The 15,557-nt window shown below is 43.4% G+C and overlaps 1 protein-coding gene across 2 annotated transcripts in view; it reads right to left on the bottom strand.

Annotated features, from left to right (window-relative positions):
• Nucleotides 1-12,661, bottom strand: part of GPD1L (glycerol-3-phosphate dehydrogenase 1 like) — a 73,309-nt gene extending 60,648 nt beyond the window's left edge. Inside the window, exons 1-2 of one of the 2 annotated variants that reach the window (XM_056520091.1) lie at nt 12,395-12,661; nt 2,639-2,816 (exon numbers count right to left, since the gene is read on the bottom strand). In XM_056520091.1, coding sequence (XP_056376066.1) covers nt 2,639-2,816; nt 12,395-12,651 — 435 coding nt within the window. In that variant the 5' untranslated portion in view covers nt 12,652-12,661. Of the gene's footprint in view, nt 1-2,638; nt 2,817-12,131; nt 12,248-12,394 lie in introns of those variants that run through there. The other variant, XM_056520092.1, reaches the window with a different exon arrangement.
• Nucleotides 12,662-15,557: the final 2,896 nt, after the last annotated feature.

Below are 15,557 nucleotides of genomic sequence, written 5' to 3'. Positions count from 1 at the left end.
GTTATCATAATTCCAATAATCCTTTATGTCCATATAATGGCTCAAGCTAGCTAGACAACCAGGGTATAGTAAGTGTCTACTGCCAATAACCTTCAAATAGACCACCCGTCATATGCTTCATACCCGCTGCGACTACAATTTCGGTCCGGTTAGACACGCTGGGAGCGCTATAATTATTAAATAATTTTTAATAATTAATAATTGTTATATCCATATACACACCGGTATGCCCATCCCCTATAACCAAGGAACATACCCAAGATACAATTATCTTGCTCCCAAACAGAGGATACCTCACCATCCGCTTACCTGTATCAAGATAGTCCACACCGCTCCTACAAAGAAACCATTACGTTCTCCTGTAATGGTGTTTCCAGCGGCCTGGACCGAACTATTAATCTACATACCAGGTTCGGCGTGTTCCACTTTATGCTTGTGCTATGGGGTAACTCCAAAGAAATACCCTCAACATGCAGGGACAGCGCATGCGGCGACAAATGGGTCCGCAGCCTGCCAACAGTGGGCACTCGTACATGAGACCACAGCGCCTCCTAGAAGTTACAAGGTTCCAATACCTAATATGAATATCACAAACCTGGCGCACCAACCTGCGGAGAGTTCCTCATCTTGTTAATATTCGCAGCCTGACCGCAGCCCAACAGCAGTGGGCACATTCCAAGGGAGACCTCAGCGCCTCCTAGGAGTGGCGAGGGTATAAGTGCTAATTTAACCAATATAGAGGTGTTATACCATATCTATAATTCTGTTTTACATATTTTAAGTGTTTCATGTTTGTTAATTTCCTTATGTGTAAAAAAAACTTTTTGGCAAAATGTGTTAATTGCAATGACCCGGCAGCAGTTCTATGCCGGTCCACAGGTGTATATTTAAACGAGCGGGAATGTGCTCTTGTAACAACCACTGCCTGATGAAGAACCCAGCCCGGGTTCGAAACCAATGTGTTGCACCCTTCTTTTTTACCAATAAAGGCCAGTTGTTTTATGGACTACTACCGGCTGGAATCGTTACTTGGGGAATAGGCGCCAAGGGCTAAGCAAGTCCTATCTTTTCGGTTCTCCTCACAATAATTTTGTCCAGACCAATTTTTGGAGTTTGGTGTGACATTATGTCCAATAAGCTTTTTTTTCTTCCTTTTTGGTTTAGTTCCAATACACACAAAGGGAATAAACGTGTATAGCAAAACATGTGTTACTGCAATCCTTTTCTGTGAGAAATACTTCATTTTCTTGAAAAATTTCAGGGGTGTCAACATTTACGTCTATGACTGTAGGGGTGCCAACATTTACGACTGACTGTATTTCAAGGGGCTGTATTTGTGATAGAGCTTGTAGATCTAAAATTACTTTTAAAATGGCTGTCCCAGGAGGAAAAACGTATAACCTATTCACAGGATTAATTAATTACGCCAAGTAAAAAAAATAAAAAATAAAAAAATCTCCTTAAAAAGGGCACTGTCCTTTGGAGGAACATTTTTATTCTACAGAGGATATTAATCTGCTCATAATGCCCACTAAACCCTGTCTGTCTCAGCCGGCAGCCATGCAAATTTGACCTACAAGGCCTACTACAGGCTCAGGGCTTGCCTGATAACCATTCTGGAGCCGATGAGACCACCAGGCATGCGTGCCATAACTGTTAAAATACTGTGATCGCTGCCTTTAAAAAAACAGATAAATGATGGACATTGGAGTGATCTCCATTATTACCGGCAGGTATCAGCAGCAGATGTCATCCAGTTTAATCCTTCTGTTTTTTTCCCCCAGCTTAGTTTCATGCTTTTTTTCCCTCAATGATCAGCAAGCTCTAGCTATGTTGTTTCTTTTTACCAGCTATGTTGTTTCTTTTTACCTATTTTGCTGCATTTTTTAATTGCATAAAAACTTTAAAAAATTTCATGTGTGGAACCAAAAAATAAAATATGTTCATGTACACAATGTTATAAAAAAAAAGGAAAAAAAGCTCTATTGTGTACAGCACCAAAATAGTGCTGCCAGACAGATGCAAGAGGCCTTAGATTTCAGAGTCAGACAGAAAAACTTGTGGCATGCTCCATCAGATACCATATGTAGAGAGATATTCTATAAAGCACCAGACAGCATGGTATTCCGCATACTGGACTCCATTTTGTGTACGAGACCATCGGCAATATTTTAATAAATTGCTTGTAAACCAAAATTTAAAAGATGTACAAACCTCTCTTTTCTACTTTGTGTAGCTTCCGTTCTCTGTTTTGACTCAAAGGGGTATTCCGAGCAAAAACATTTTATCCCCTATTTAAAGGATAGGGGATAAGATGTCTGATCGCAGAGGGCCCGCTGCAGGGACCCCCCCGCAATCTCCCTGCAGCACCCGCATTCTATGCGGGAGCTGCATCTCTAGTTTTGGAAACCCACAGGTGCTGAAGGGAGATTGCGGGGGGGGGGGGGGGGTCCCAGCGGCAGGTCCTCCGCGATCAGACATCTTATCCCCTATCCTTTGGATAGGGGATAAAAGTGTTTTTGCCCAGAATACCCCTTTAAAATACTGCTACATAAACAAATGATCTTAATTTATATATAGTACACATTGAGCTGAGAAGATGAAGCAGAATTAGGAACTGTGTACAGTAAGTTCTCACCACATTCTCCGGTAGCTTATGACCAGGGAGATATTTCACGTTCTCATGATCCGTGTTGATGATGTCAGTCAGCTTCCTTCCATTAATATTCTCTTCAAACACCCACATGTTGACTGTCGGGGAAAATTTTTCAATTTTTTTCACATTGTTTCCTATAATTTTTGCAACGGCAGAGCCCCTTAATAAAACAGAACAAAAAAGTATTGTCATCATAAAGAAGACATTAGAAAACACACCACCATTTCTGTATTTTGCAAAAAGAAGAATATGTTGTGTGAACAAAGCCTGAGGCAATGTTTTCACAAATTAGTAGTAGTTTGGGCTGTGTTCTAGGCTGTTTTACAGTAAAAAAAATAAATTAATAAAAAAAAAAAAGAGAGAGCAAATGGCTTTTGATATACGGTATTTCTTTTGCCATTTGTTGGGGATCTAAAAAAAACGCCTAAGGCTTTTCCACTACAATTTTGTTAGCAAAAGCCATAAGACCCAAGACTGACCGGACACTACTTCCAAGTTCTCTCTCCACTACTTAAGAGTATTCCTACAGTTTGATCATTCCAATCCATCATCACAGTGATTGAGAGGCATTTGCAGTTACATTAGGGAAGATTTAGAAAAACCTGTGCAGATAAAAAGCTGCTGACAGTTGCCCATAGCAACCAGTTTTTTCCCCCTCTTATTCAAAAATTATAGAAGCAATCTGATTGGTTGCTATGGGCAACTGGTTCACTTTTCATCTGCAGAGGTTTTGATAGATCTCCCCCATTGTCTGTAAGCACAAAAGGTCGGGTCACACCAGAGTTGTTTTTACTGTTTGCAGTCAATGGACTTGCTGCACTTGAATAGAATCTGACCCCACTGACACATGCTACTGGACAAAACAGAGCATAATGCTATGCTATTTTGTCCAGCATTTTTGACAGAACATGCCATATAAAGCAGAGGGGAGCCAGTAATAATTTTAGGCACACTGTTTGGTCACAACTTTTGAAAGCAATATATATGCAATCCCGATGCTGGGAGACGAATGGATGAGGGTTCCCAGAGGCTCTGAGCACCCTCATCCATTCGTCTCCCAGCATAGGGATAATCCGGAACACAGACTACCACTAGACCGGTGAGTGCACGTGAATTCTCTTCAGTTATTGCATAAGAAATACTATTACTTTGTGTCACTTAGCACCACGACAGGGAAGAGTTAAATAAGCAGTGCCCTCCAAATATATATATATATATATATATATATATATACACACACACACACACACACACACACACACACACACACAGCAAGATTTTAAGGCCAAGTTCACGTTTACCCATTGCAGCCATAATTTAGCTGTTGAATTACCACTGCAAGTCCCAGACTGACTGCAATTCTGATGACCCATGAGCGGGCCAGGACTTGCAAAGGTAATACAGCCGCTATATTCTAGCCAAAAGAAGTAATGTAATCCCAAACAGGGTTGTTTTTGTTTTTTTAAAGAAATGTCCTTGTGAAGAAGGACTCACGAGGCTAGGTTCACATCTGCGTGGGAGATCAGTTGAAGAGTCCATCTGGTGTCTGTAAACAAACAGATTTCTAGTGAAAAGTAAAAGGTGGCTTCAGCAAAAGTGGCATGGTTTACACATGCCAAAAATGTAGCTATTCTTATCTTAAAAGGGGTATTCCAGTTATGAAATACATATCCCCCTATGTACAGCATAGGGGATAAGTGTCTGATCGTGTGGGTCTGACTGCTGCGATCTCCAGAATGGGCCAGCTCTCCCTGCTGAGTGCTCTGGTCCCACCTCTCAAGACAAACTGGTCTTTGCAGTGACCAGTGGCTGCAGTGGTGTGCCGCCTCAGCTGGCGATTGGTTGAGCAGGCCCTCACTGCCGGGACCTGTTGGCCTCAGGAGGTGGGGGACTGGAGCAGGGAGAGCCAGGCTAAGTTCTGTAGATTGCAGGGGTCCAAGTGGTCAGACTCCCTATGAACAGACACGAATCCCCCTAACCTGTAGTTGGTGTGGATAAGTTTTTCAAAACTGGAATTCCCATTTAACCCCTTAAAGACCAAGGACGTACTGGTACGTCCTTGGTCCTGCTCCCGCAATATAACGCGGGGTTATACGGTAACCCCGCATCATATCACGGCGGGCCCGGCATCATAGTGAAGCCGGGACCCACCGCTAATAGCGCGCAGCGCCGATCGCGGCGCCGCGCGCTATTAACCCTTTAGCTGCGCGCTCAGAGCTGAGCCGCGCGGCTAAAAGCGAAAGTGAAAGCTGCCGGTTAACTCAGTGGGCTGTTCGGGATAGCCACGGCGAAAACGCGGCATCCCGAACAGCTTACAGGACAGCGGGAGGGCCTGCCTCCTCGCTGTCCGATCGCCGAATGACTGCTCAGTGCCTGAGATCCAGGCATGAGCAGTCATGCGGCAGAATCATCGATCACTGGTTTCCTATGAGAAACCAGTGATCAATGATGAAGATCAGTGTGTGCAGTGTTATAGGTCCCTATGGGACCTATAACACTGCAAAAAAAAAAAAAAGTGAAAAAAAAAAAAAAAGTGAATGAATATCATTTAACCCCTCCCTTATTAAAAGTTTGAATCACCCCTCTTTTCCCATAAAAAACCACAGTGTAAATAAAAACAAACATATATGGTATCACCGCGTGCGGAAATGTCCGAATTATAAAAATATATCATTAATTAAACTGCTCGGTCAATGGCGTGCGCGCAAAAAAATTCCAAAGTCCAAAATAGTGCATTTTTGGTCACTTTTTACATAATTTAAAAATGAATAAAAAGCGATCAATAAGTCCTATCAATGCAAAAATGGTACCGTTAAAAACTTCAGATCATGGCGCAAAAAATGAGCCCTCATACCGCCCCATACACAGAAAAATAAAAAAAAGTTATAGGGGTCAGAAGGTGACAATTTTAAACGTATTAATTTTCCCACATGTAGTTATGATTTTTTCCAGAAGTACGACAAAATCAAACCTATATAAGTAGGGTATCATTTTAATCGTATGGACCTACAGAATAAAGATAAGGTGTCATTTTTACCGAAAAATGTACTACTTAGAAAAGGAAGCCCCCAAAAGTTACAAAACGGTGTGTTTTTTTTTCAATTTTGTCGCACAATGATTTTTTTTTCCGTTTCACCTTAGATTTTTGGGCAAAATGACTAATGTCACTGCAAAGTAAAATTGGTGGCGCAAAAAATAAGCAATCATATGGATTTTTAGGTGCAAAATTGAAAGAGTTATGATTTTTTAAAGGCAAGGAGCAAAAAACGAAAATGCAAAAATGGAAAAAAAAAACGGTCCTTAAGGGGTTAAGAGTAAGCCAATTTAAATATGGTCTTAAACAAAATCAGGCAGTCCTAAAAAGGAATCAGACTTTCAAACAGCCACTGAACCTGTTAAAAATCTGTCTAATCTAAGTTATGACTGTCTAAGAACTAGAAGTTTTTGTTCAGTTTATTTATTTATTTTTTTATCTTCCCTATTGTCACAGAAACACAACTGCTTCCTGAGACAGCGTTAAAACGCTTCTATGTAAATCTGAACATGGCACTCCCTAAAAACCATGTACAGTGTTGGCATGCCCGGGACACAAACACTTCGAGAGTGACATTTAATGAGAGTTTGTGGAACAGATATAACTAGTGTGTGCTTAATACTTTAAGCCATGTCTTGTTATAGAGCCTAATAAAGCTTGACAAGTACTCCAGAAGGTAGAGATTAAGAGCCACTTTCTTCATGACTGAGGTAATAGCAATAGGAGCAAACGTTGCCTGAAGGCTTTGCTGATACAGCATTATTCTAGAACACAAGAGAAGTATTCCCGCATATTTCTGGCTTGCCAAACAGATACACAAATGATGCAGTGCCCTACTGTGAACCAAGTGGAATATTTATTGTACACCAACCTGCAGGTGGGCCCCTAGTATGTTGTCAAAGGATATTGGATAACATGTCTGATAGTGGGGGTCCCGACGCTGCCATTCGCTTCGAGCGTCAGGTGCAGCGCCGGAGGCTTGTGACATCAGAGTCACGCCCTGCCCCGCTCGTGACTTGACAGCCATCATACCTCCTCCCATAGACTTGCATTTTGCATTAAGGGGGCATGGCCATGACATCACGAGCAAGGCGTGGCTGTGATGTCACGAGCCTCCGCATCGCCAGTCATCCGGCATGGATAAAAGTCTGCCCCGTGCACCGGATGTCTGGGGTGCCGAAGCCGAGATGGCGGGAGTCCCACTGGGGCTAAGATGTCTAGGGGCGGAGTACCTCTTTAAAGCGTTGGTTAGTTAAAGGGGTACTCCGCTGCTCAGTGTTTTGAGCAAACTGTTCCGAACACTGGAGCCGGCAGCGGGAGCTTGTGACATCATAGCCCAGCCCCATCATGTCGTCACACCCCACCCCCTCAATTCAAGTCTATGGGAGGGGGCATGACAACAGTCATGCCCCTTCCCATTGACTTGCATTGAGGGGGGCGGGCGTGACTTCATGAGGGGGCAGGGCTAGGATGTCACGAGCTCCTGCCGGCGGCTCCAGCGTTCGGAACTGTTTGCTCCAAACGCTGAGCAGCGGAGTACCCCTTTAACCCCTTAAGGACTCAGGGTTTTTCAGTTTTTGCACTTTCGTTTTTTCCTCCTTACCTTTTAAACATCATAACCCTTTCAATTTTCCACCTAAAAATCCATATTATGGCTTATTTTTTGCGTCGCCAATTCTACTTTGCAGTGACATTAGTCATTTTACCCAAAAACGCACGGCGAAACGGAAAAAAAAAATCATTGTGCGACAAAATCGAAGAAAAAACGCCATTTTGTAACTTTTGGGGGCTTCCGTTTCTACGCAGTGCATATTTCGGTAAAAATGACACCTTATCATTATTCTGTAGGTCCATACGGTTAAAATGATACCCTACTTATATAGGTTTGATTTTGTCGGACTTCTGGAAAAAATCATAACTACATGCAGGAAAATTTATACCTTTAAAAATGTCATCTTCTGACCCCTAACTTTTTTATTTTTCTACGTACAGGGCGGTATGAGGGCTCATTTTTTGCGCCATGATCTGATGATGATGATGATGATTTTTGTTTTGATCGGACTTTTTGATCACTTTTTAATGGTATAAAAAGTGACCAAAAATGCGCTTTTTTTGACGTTGGAATTTTTTTGCGCGTACGCCATTGACCGTGCGGTTTAATTAATGATATATTTTTATAGTTCGGACATTTACGCATGCGGCGATACCACATATGTTTATTTTTATTTATTTTTTTTACACTGTTTTATTTTTTTATGGGAAAAGGGGGGTGATTCAAACTTTTATTAGGGAAGGGGTTAAATTACCTTTATTAACACTTTTTTTTGCAGTGTTATTGGTCCCATAGGGACCTATAACACTGCACACACTGATCTCTCATCCTGATCACAGGCATGTATTAACACGCCTGTGATCAGTGTTATCGGCGTTTGACTGCTCCTGCTTGGATCTCAGGCACGGAGCAGTCATTCGCCGATCGGACACCGAGGAGGCAGGTAAGGGCCCTCCCGGTGTTCTGCAAGCGGTTCGGGATGCCGTGATTTCACTGCGGCGGTCCCGAACAGCCCGACTGAGCAGCCGTGTCACTTTCACTTTAGAAGCGGCGGTCAGCTTTGACCGCCACTTCTAAAGGGTTAATACCGCACATCGCCGCGATCGGCGATGTGCGGTATTAGCCGCTTCATATCGCGGGAGCCGGCGCAGGACGTAAATATACGTCCTGCGTCATTAAAGGGTTAAATAATCTGCAGCGAAACAAAAAAAAAAACTTGGGGTGAAATTCACAAAGAAAAACAAACCTGCCATTTTGTTCCGTTTCTAAGCAGTGCACTTTTCAGTAAAAATGACACCTGATCTTTATTTTGTAGGTCTATACAGTTACAAGGATACCCAATTTATGCAGGTTTTACTTTACTATTCAAAAAAATATTTATAAATGTAAATAATTATAACTACATGCGCCAAAATCAGTATGTTTAAAATTGATCTTCTGACCCCTATAACTCATTTTTCCACACATAAGGATGTATGATTTTTTGAAAAGAGATCTGTAGTTTTTATTGGTACCGTTCTTGTTTTGATGGGACCTTTTGATCGCTTTTTATAAATTTTTTAATGGTTTATGAAGTGACAAAAATTGCACAATTTTGGACCTTGGTACTTTTTTCGTGTACGCCATCGACAGTGCGGTTTAGCTAACCTTATATTTTAATACTTCGGCAGTTTTTATTACATCATTTTAAAATTGGGAAGGGGGGGAATTCAAACTTTTATTAGGAAGGGGTTAATTCAGTTTTTTTTTTGGGGGGGGGGGGGTATACAAGCAATGCTACACCATAGCAAAGCATTATTGATCAGTGTTATCGGTGCTCTGCTGCTCCAGCCTGCAGAGCCTGGCTGGGGCTTCAGAGGACCAATCGGACAACAAGGAGGCTGGTAAGGGCCCTCCTCCTGTCCTCTCAACTGATCGGGACATCGCGATTTTACTGCGATGGTCCCCGTCATGATCACTGTGTCTAAATGTGTAATGATGTGTAACGGCCCAATCTGTGGTGAATGGCATTTACCCTGGGTCCTGGCTGCTGATAGCAGTCGGGACTCACCGGGTTTGAAGCATACTCAGCTCCTTAGCACACTTAAAACCCAGTAATGGGACCAGAGTGTACAGGTACAAGGGCGTACCCATATGCCCTGTGTCCTGAACAGGTTAAGTCTTTCCATTATCATTTTCTGCCATTAAGGTTATGTTCACACGGCAAAGCTTGCTGAATTGAATTGCGAAATTCCACGGTCATTTCTGTGTTCTCAGAACACAGAATTCAGACATAATTCAAGCCCCATTGACTTCAATGGGATTCTGCTGAATTCCATAAAATATAAGACTGATCTTATATATTTGCCCAATTTTATGGTGGAATGTCGGCCATGGAAATTCCGCTGCCTGAATGGGACTGTGGAATCCCATTAAAATCAATAGGCAGTAAATAGAGGCAGAATTTCCAACAGAATTCTGCACAGAAATTCTGCCGTGTGAACACAGCCTTAGAATCCAAACGGAAGTAAAAAAAATATATATATATATATATATATATATATATATATATATATATATATATATATATATATATATATATATATCTTCTAGAGTATGCCAGGAAGACAAAAAAAAGTCAAAGTTTAAGCCTTCTTTTGCTTGAAAATCTGAATATTTTTCAAACTCAAAAAGTGAGAGCAAAAAGAACACTTAGTGGGAATAGGTCCTAAGTTTGCGTGTCTAAGTTTACAGTCATTGTAGTGTAATCAGAGAACGAAGCTCTATACTCTGATGCAAACCCAGCATTAAAGGTACAGTGATCCCTCAACATACAATGGCCTCAACATACAATGGTCTTTTCTGGATCATTGTAACTTTTAACCAGACTCAACATACAATGCTATGGAATCTGTGAAACGTGTCAATGGCTGGAAGAACCGACTAATCAGAATGGACATTCACTGGTAAAACACCTGTATTCCTAAAGTGTATGCACTGACTGATGTCTGGTAGCACCTCCTACAGTACAGGGAGGTATTAAATGTTCTGTACTCTTTACCTGTATCAGGGTTAGCTGCTCCTTTGGACATCAGGTGAGGGCGACTCCATTTTTTATCCCGACTGCTGGGGCCCCCTGCGATCTCTCTGTATGGGGGATAAGTTGTTCACCACTGGACTACTCCTTTAAGGACATTGCGTGTTCTGTACAGGACCCTGAAGAAGCTTCTGTCCTCTACATAGACCAGTGTTTCCCAAAGAGGGTGCCTCCAGCAGTTGCAAAACTACAACTCCCAGCATGGCCGCACAGCCTTCGGCTGTCCGGGCATGCTGGGTGTTGTAGTTTTGGAACAGCTGGAGGCACCCTGGTTGGGAAACACTGAAATAGACAGTGATTTACAGCTCCCAGCAGATCCTTATTACTTTTATATGTAAGGACCTGCTTTATCTGTATTAGTTATCTACTTATTTTTCTTTAATCCTCATTTTTTCCTATTTTTGGATGACATTTTGGGGCTTCAGAACCAACTACCAGGTTTCCATAGAGTTATGGTCTCAACATACAATGGTCGTCCTGGAACCAATTAATATTGTAACTTGAGGGACCACTGTATACTGATAAGGCTGGGTTCACACTGCATTTTGTGTTTAATTTCACGGTTTTCCTTTTTATTGTCTCCCCCCCCACCCCCCAAACCAATCAGGGCACCTGCTGCGGGTGTCACTCCCATAACCCGCTCCGCCACTCTTCCGGAGGACGTGAGCGGGTGCGGGACGTGGACCCCGGCAGCTGGGGACCCGATCCCCGGCGTCCCTGTTGGGATCGGGGCCCCAGGAGTGACGGCGGCGAGGGACTGATCTGTGTCCCGGAGCAGCAGTAGGAGGTGAGTGACTGGGAGCTGTAGATATGCAACAGCAGGAGGCAGACCACCACAACTCCCAGCATTCCCTTATGGGCATGCTGGGACTTATAGCTTAGCAACAGCTGGAGGCACATTTTTTCTATGGAAAAGTGTACCTTCAGCTGTTGTATAACTACAACTCCCAGCTTGCACAAACAGCTAAAGTGCATGCTGGGAGTTGTAGTGGTGCATCTGCTGGTTGCATAACTACAACTCCCAGCATTCCCGTTGGCTGTCGGTGACTGCTGAGAGTTGTAGTTTTGCAACAGCTGAAGGCACACTGGTTGTGAAACTTTTTCCTATTTTTGGATGACATTTCGGGGCTTCAGAACCAATTACCAGGTTTCCATAGAGTTATGGTCTCAACATACAATGGTCGTCCTGGAACCAATTAATATTGTAACTTGAGGGACCACTGTATACTGATAAGGCTGGGTTCACACTGCATTTTGTGTTTAATTTCACGGTTTTCCTTTTTATTGTCTCCCCCCCAAAACCCTTTTTCTTTTACAGAAGTGTTGTAGCCTGCACTATGGTTTCCAACAAATAAAAACATTATATATATATATATATATATATATATATATATATATATATATATATATATATATATATATATATATATATATATATATATATTATTTAAAAAAATATTGGGAAAGGTATTCCATTGTATGTCATACACCAGAATACATTTTAAGCATCCATTTACCATATATATTTTTTATCCCCCTCAAGAGTATAAAAAGATATACATTAAAAGCTATACAAGTGCAGTGTGAACACAGCCAAGAGCTGAATATAAGAGAGAGTGTGTGTGTGTGTGTGTGTGTCTGTGTCTGTGTCTGTGTCTGTGTCTGTGTGTGTGTGTGTGTGTGTGTGTGTGTGTGTGTGTGTCCCCAGCCATGAGCACCATGGTGACAGTCTGGAGAAGGGAAGGCACATGGACTCCGCATGGGGGCAGGGAGGGGTTGGCATCAGGCTGAACATAAAGCTATGAAGTACAACCTGTAGCCTACAGCTGAATTGTGTCGTATGTGGCAGCTACATGTATACACCAGGCAGTGTAGTCCTATTCCAGTGGCGATCATAAGACAGGGTCCCTGCTCTCCTCTATGGGGTCTGCTAGCGTTGTTGGTGCACACACCACCTGTTATACTGGTCTCTGTGCAGCAGCAGTAAAGTGCGGATAACTACTTGTATGAGATACATGCAGCAGTGCGAACAGCTCCCATAGGGACAGATAAGCACATTACAGTCCCCGCACTCACCAGTTCCCGGAGCCCACGATGCACACTCTGAGCGGGGCGGCCATGGCTGTTTGTTGCGGCTCCTGAGGTGACTGCTCCTTGTTGTTGTCCCCGGACACACTAGTATTTTGAAGAGTAACAAGGTGGAGGCCAACTGTTATGTCCCAGTTCGGCGACCGTAGCCTCACAGCATTCTGGGGGTTGTGGTCTTTCCTCACCCAGGAAATTCTAATAAAGTACCGCCCCCAGCTCCCTCCCTTGTGGTTATCCCCTCCCATCCTCACCACATGTAGGAGAGCAGGCTGCAGCTATGTAACCACACTGCTAACATAGCTACAATCTACAGTGCACTGAAGAAAACTTCATCAGCTGCTTAGGAACATTGGGGGACATTTATCATTGTGGCTTTGGTAAGAGAGTTCTGTAGGCATCTTTTTCTTGCTTTTGGTTTTGCTTATGTGTAACACATTTATTATACTATCACAGGGGGTTGATAAATTTTGCTCACATAAGCAAAAACCAATAAATCACTTTTGAATACCATTTTTTTTAGCACACATAAGCAGAAACCAATAAATGACTTCAGAACAGCACTTTGTCACCCTACCTCAAGTCGCAGCTGTAAAAAAAAAATGATATATATATATAAATAAATGTGTGTGTGTTTATTACATTTTTTTACAACTTTTTTCCCCCTGAATGTACTAACCCATTTTTTTTCTCAATTCAGATCCAAGGATCCTGTGGACTTCTTCAGATTCGGTGGACTACGATGAACCATGTTTTTTTTTGTTTAATATTATTAAAATGTTTAACGAGGGCTTGTGGGGGAGTGTTTTTTTTTTTTTAAATAAAAGTTTTTTTAAATGTTTAGTGTTTTTTTTTTTTTTTTTACCTCTTCAGGACGCAGGGCGTATGGATACGCCCTGCATTCCGAGTCCTTAAGGACGCAGGGCGTATCTATACACCCGTGGGCATTCCAGTCCCCACCGCTAGCCAGTTGGGGACCGGAGCCGGATGCCTGCTGAAATCGTTCAGCAGGCATCCCGGCATATTGCCAGGGGGGTCATTATGCCCCCCCCCCCCCCATGTCGGCGATGGCCGCAGATCGCTAGACAATTCAGTCCAGCGATCTGCGGCGATTCCGGGTCAATCGGGTCTCCGGTGACCCGGAATTACTGGCTGATCGAGACGGCCCCGAACAGCCATAGCCAGCAGGGGTCAGGTGGCACTGGTGCCACCTCTCGATCACCCTGATTCGTCGGCCGGTTTACCGGCCGACCAATCAGGGCACCTGCTGCTGGTGTCACTCCCGCAACCCGCTCCGCCCCTCTTCCGGAGGACGTGAGCGGGTGCGGAACGTGGACCCTGGCAGCTGGGGACCCCGATCCCCGGCGTCCCTGTTGGGATCGGGGCCCCAGGAGCGACGGCGGTGAGGGACTGATCTGTGTCCCGGAGCAGCAGTAGGAGGTGAGTGACTGGGAGCTGTAGATATGCAACAGCAGGAGGCAGACCACCACAACTCCCAGCATTCCCTTATGGTTATGCTTGGACATAGTTTTGCAACAGCTGGAGGCACATTTTTTCTATGGAAAAGTGTACCTTCAGCTGTTGTATAACTACAACTCCCAGCTTGCACAAACAGCTAAAGTGCATGCTGGGAGTTGTAGTGGTGCATCTGCTGGTTGCATAACTACAACTCCCAGCATTCCCGTTGGCTGTCGGTGACTGCTGAGAGTTGTAGTTTTGCAACAGCTGAAGGCACACTGGTTGTGAAACTCAGAGTTTTTTTTACCTAACTCTATTTCACGACCGGTGTGCCTCCAGCTGTTGCAAACTACAACTCCCAGCATGCACCGTATATGCTGGGAGTTGTAGTTTTGCAACAGCTGAAAGAACACTGGTTGTGAAACACAGTTAGGTCACAAGCTCAGCGCATGCTGGGACTTGTAGTTTTGCAACAGCTGGATGTTCCCCCCCCCCCCCCCCCCTCGCCAATGTGAACGTACAGGGTACACTCACATGGGCGGAGGTTTACAGTAAGTATCCGGCTGCAAGTTTGAGCTTTGGCAAATTTTCTGCCGCAGCTCAAACTGCCAGCGAGAAACTACTGTGAACCGCCGCCCGTGCGACTGTACCCTAAAAACACTACACTACACTAACATAAAATAAAAAGTAAAAAACACTACATATACACATACCCCTACACAGCCCCCCTCCCCAATAAAAATGAAAAACGTCTGGTACACCACTGTTTCCAAAACGGAGCCTCCAGCTGTTGCAAAACAACTACTCCCAGTATTACCAGACAGCCACTAACTGTCCAGGCATGCTGGGAGTTTTACAACAGCTGGAGGCACCCTGTTTGGGAAGCACTGGCGTAGAATACCCCTATGTCCACCCCTATGCAAGTCCCTAATTTAGGCCTCAAATGGGCATGGCGCTCTCACTTTGGAGCCCTGTCGTATTTCAAGGCAACAGTTTATGGTCACATATGGGGTATCGCCGTACTCGGGAGAAATTGTGTTACAAATTTTGGGGGGTATTTTCTGCTTTTACCCTTTTTAAAAATGTTACATTTTTGGGAAAACAAGCATTTTAGGTAAAAAAATATATATTTTTTTTACATATGCAAAAGTCGTGAAACCCCTGTGGGGTATTAAGGTTCACTTAACCCCTTGTTACGTTCTCCGAGGGGTCTAGTTTCCAAAATGGTATGCCATGTGGGTTTTTTTTTTGCTGTCCTGTCACCATAGGGGCTTTCTAAATGCGGCATGCCCCCAGAGCAAAATTTGCTTCCAAAAAGCCAAATGTGACTACTCCTCTTCTGAGACCTGTAGTGCGCCAGCAGAGCACTTTTCACCCCCATATGGGGTGTTTTCTGAATCGGAAGAAATTGGGCTTCCAATTTTGGTGGGTATTTTCTGCTTACCCTTTTTAAAAATGTAAAATTTTTGGGAAAACAAGCATTTTAGGTAAAAATTATTATTTTTTTTTTACATTTGTAAAAGTCATGAAACACCTGTGGGGTATTAAGGCTCACTTTATCCCTTGTTACGTTCCCCGAGGGGTCTAGTTTCCAAAATGGTATGCCAAGTGTTTTTTTTTTTTTTTTTTTGCTGTTTTGACACCCTAGGGGCTTCCTAAAGGTGACATGCCCCCCAAGAACCATTTCAGAAAAATG

This window comes from Hyla sarda, chromosome 5 (genome assembly GCF_029499605.1).
Source record: "Hyla sarda isolate aHylSar1 chromosome 5, aHylSar1.hap1, whole genome shotgun sequence".
Lineage (NCBI taxonomy): Eukaryota > Metazoa > Chordata > Amphibia > Anura > Hylidae > Hyla > Hyla sarda.
This window is presented reverse-complemented; position numbering and strand designations above follow the sequence as displayed.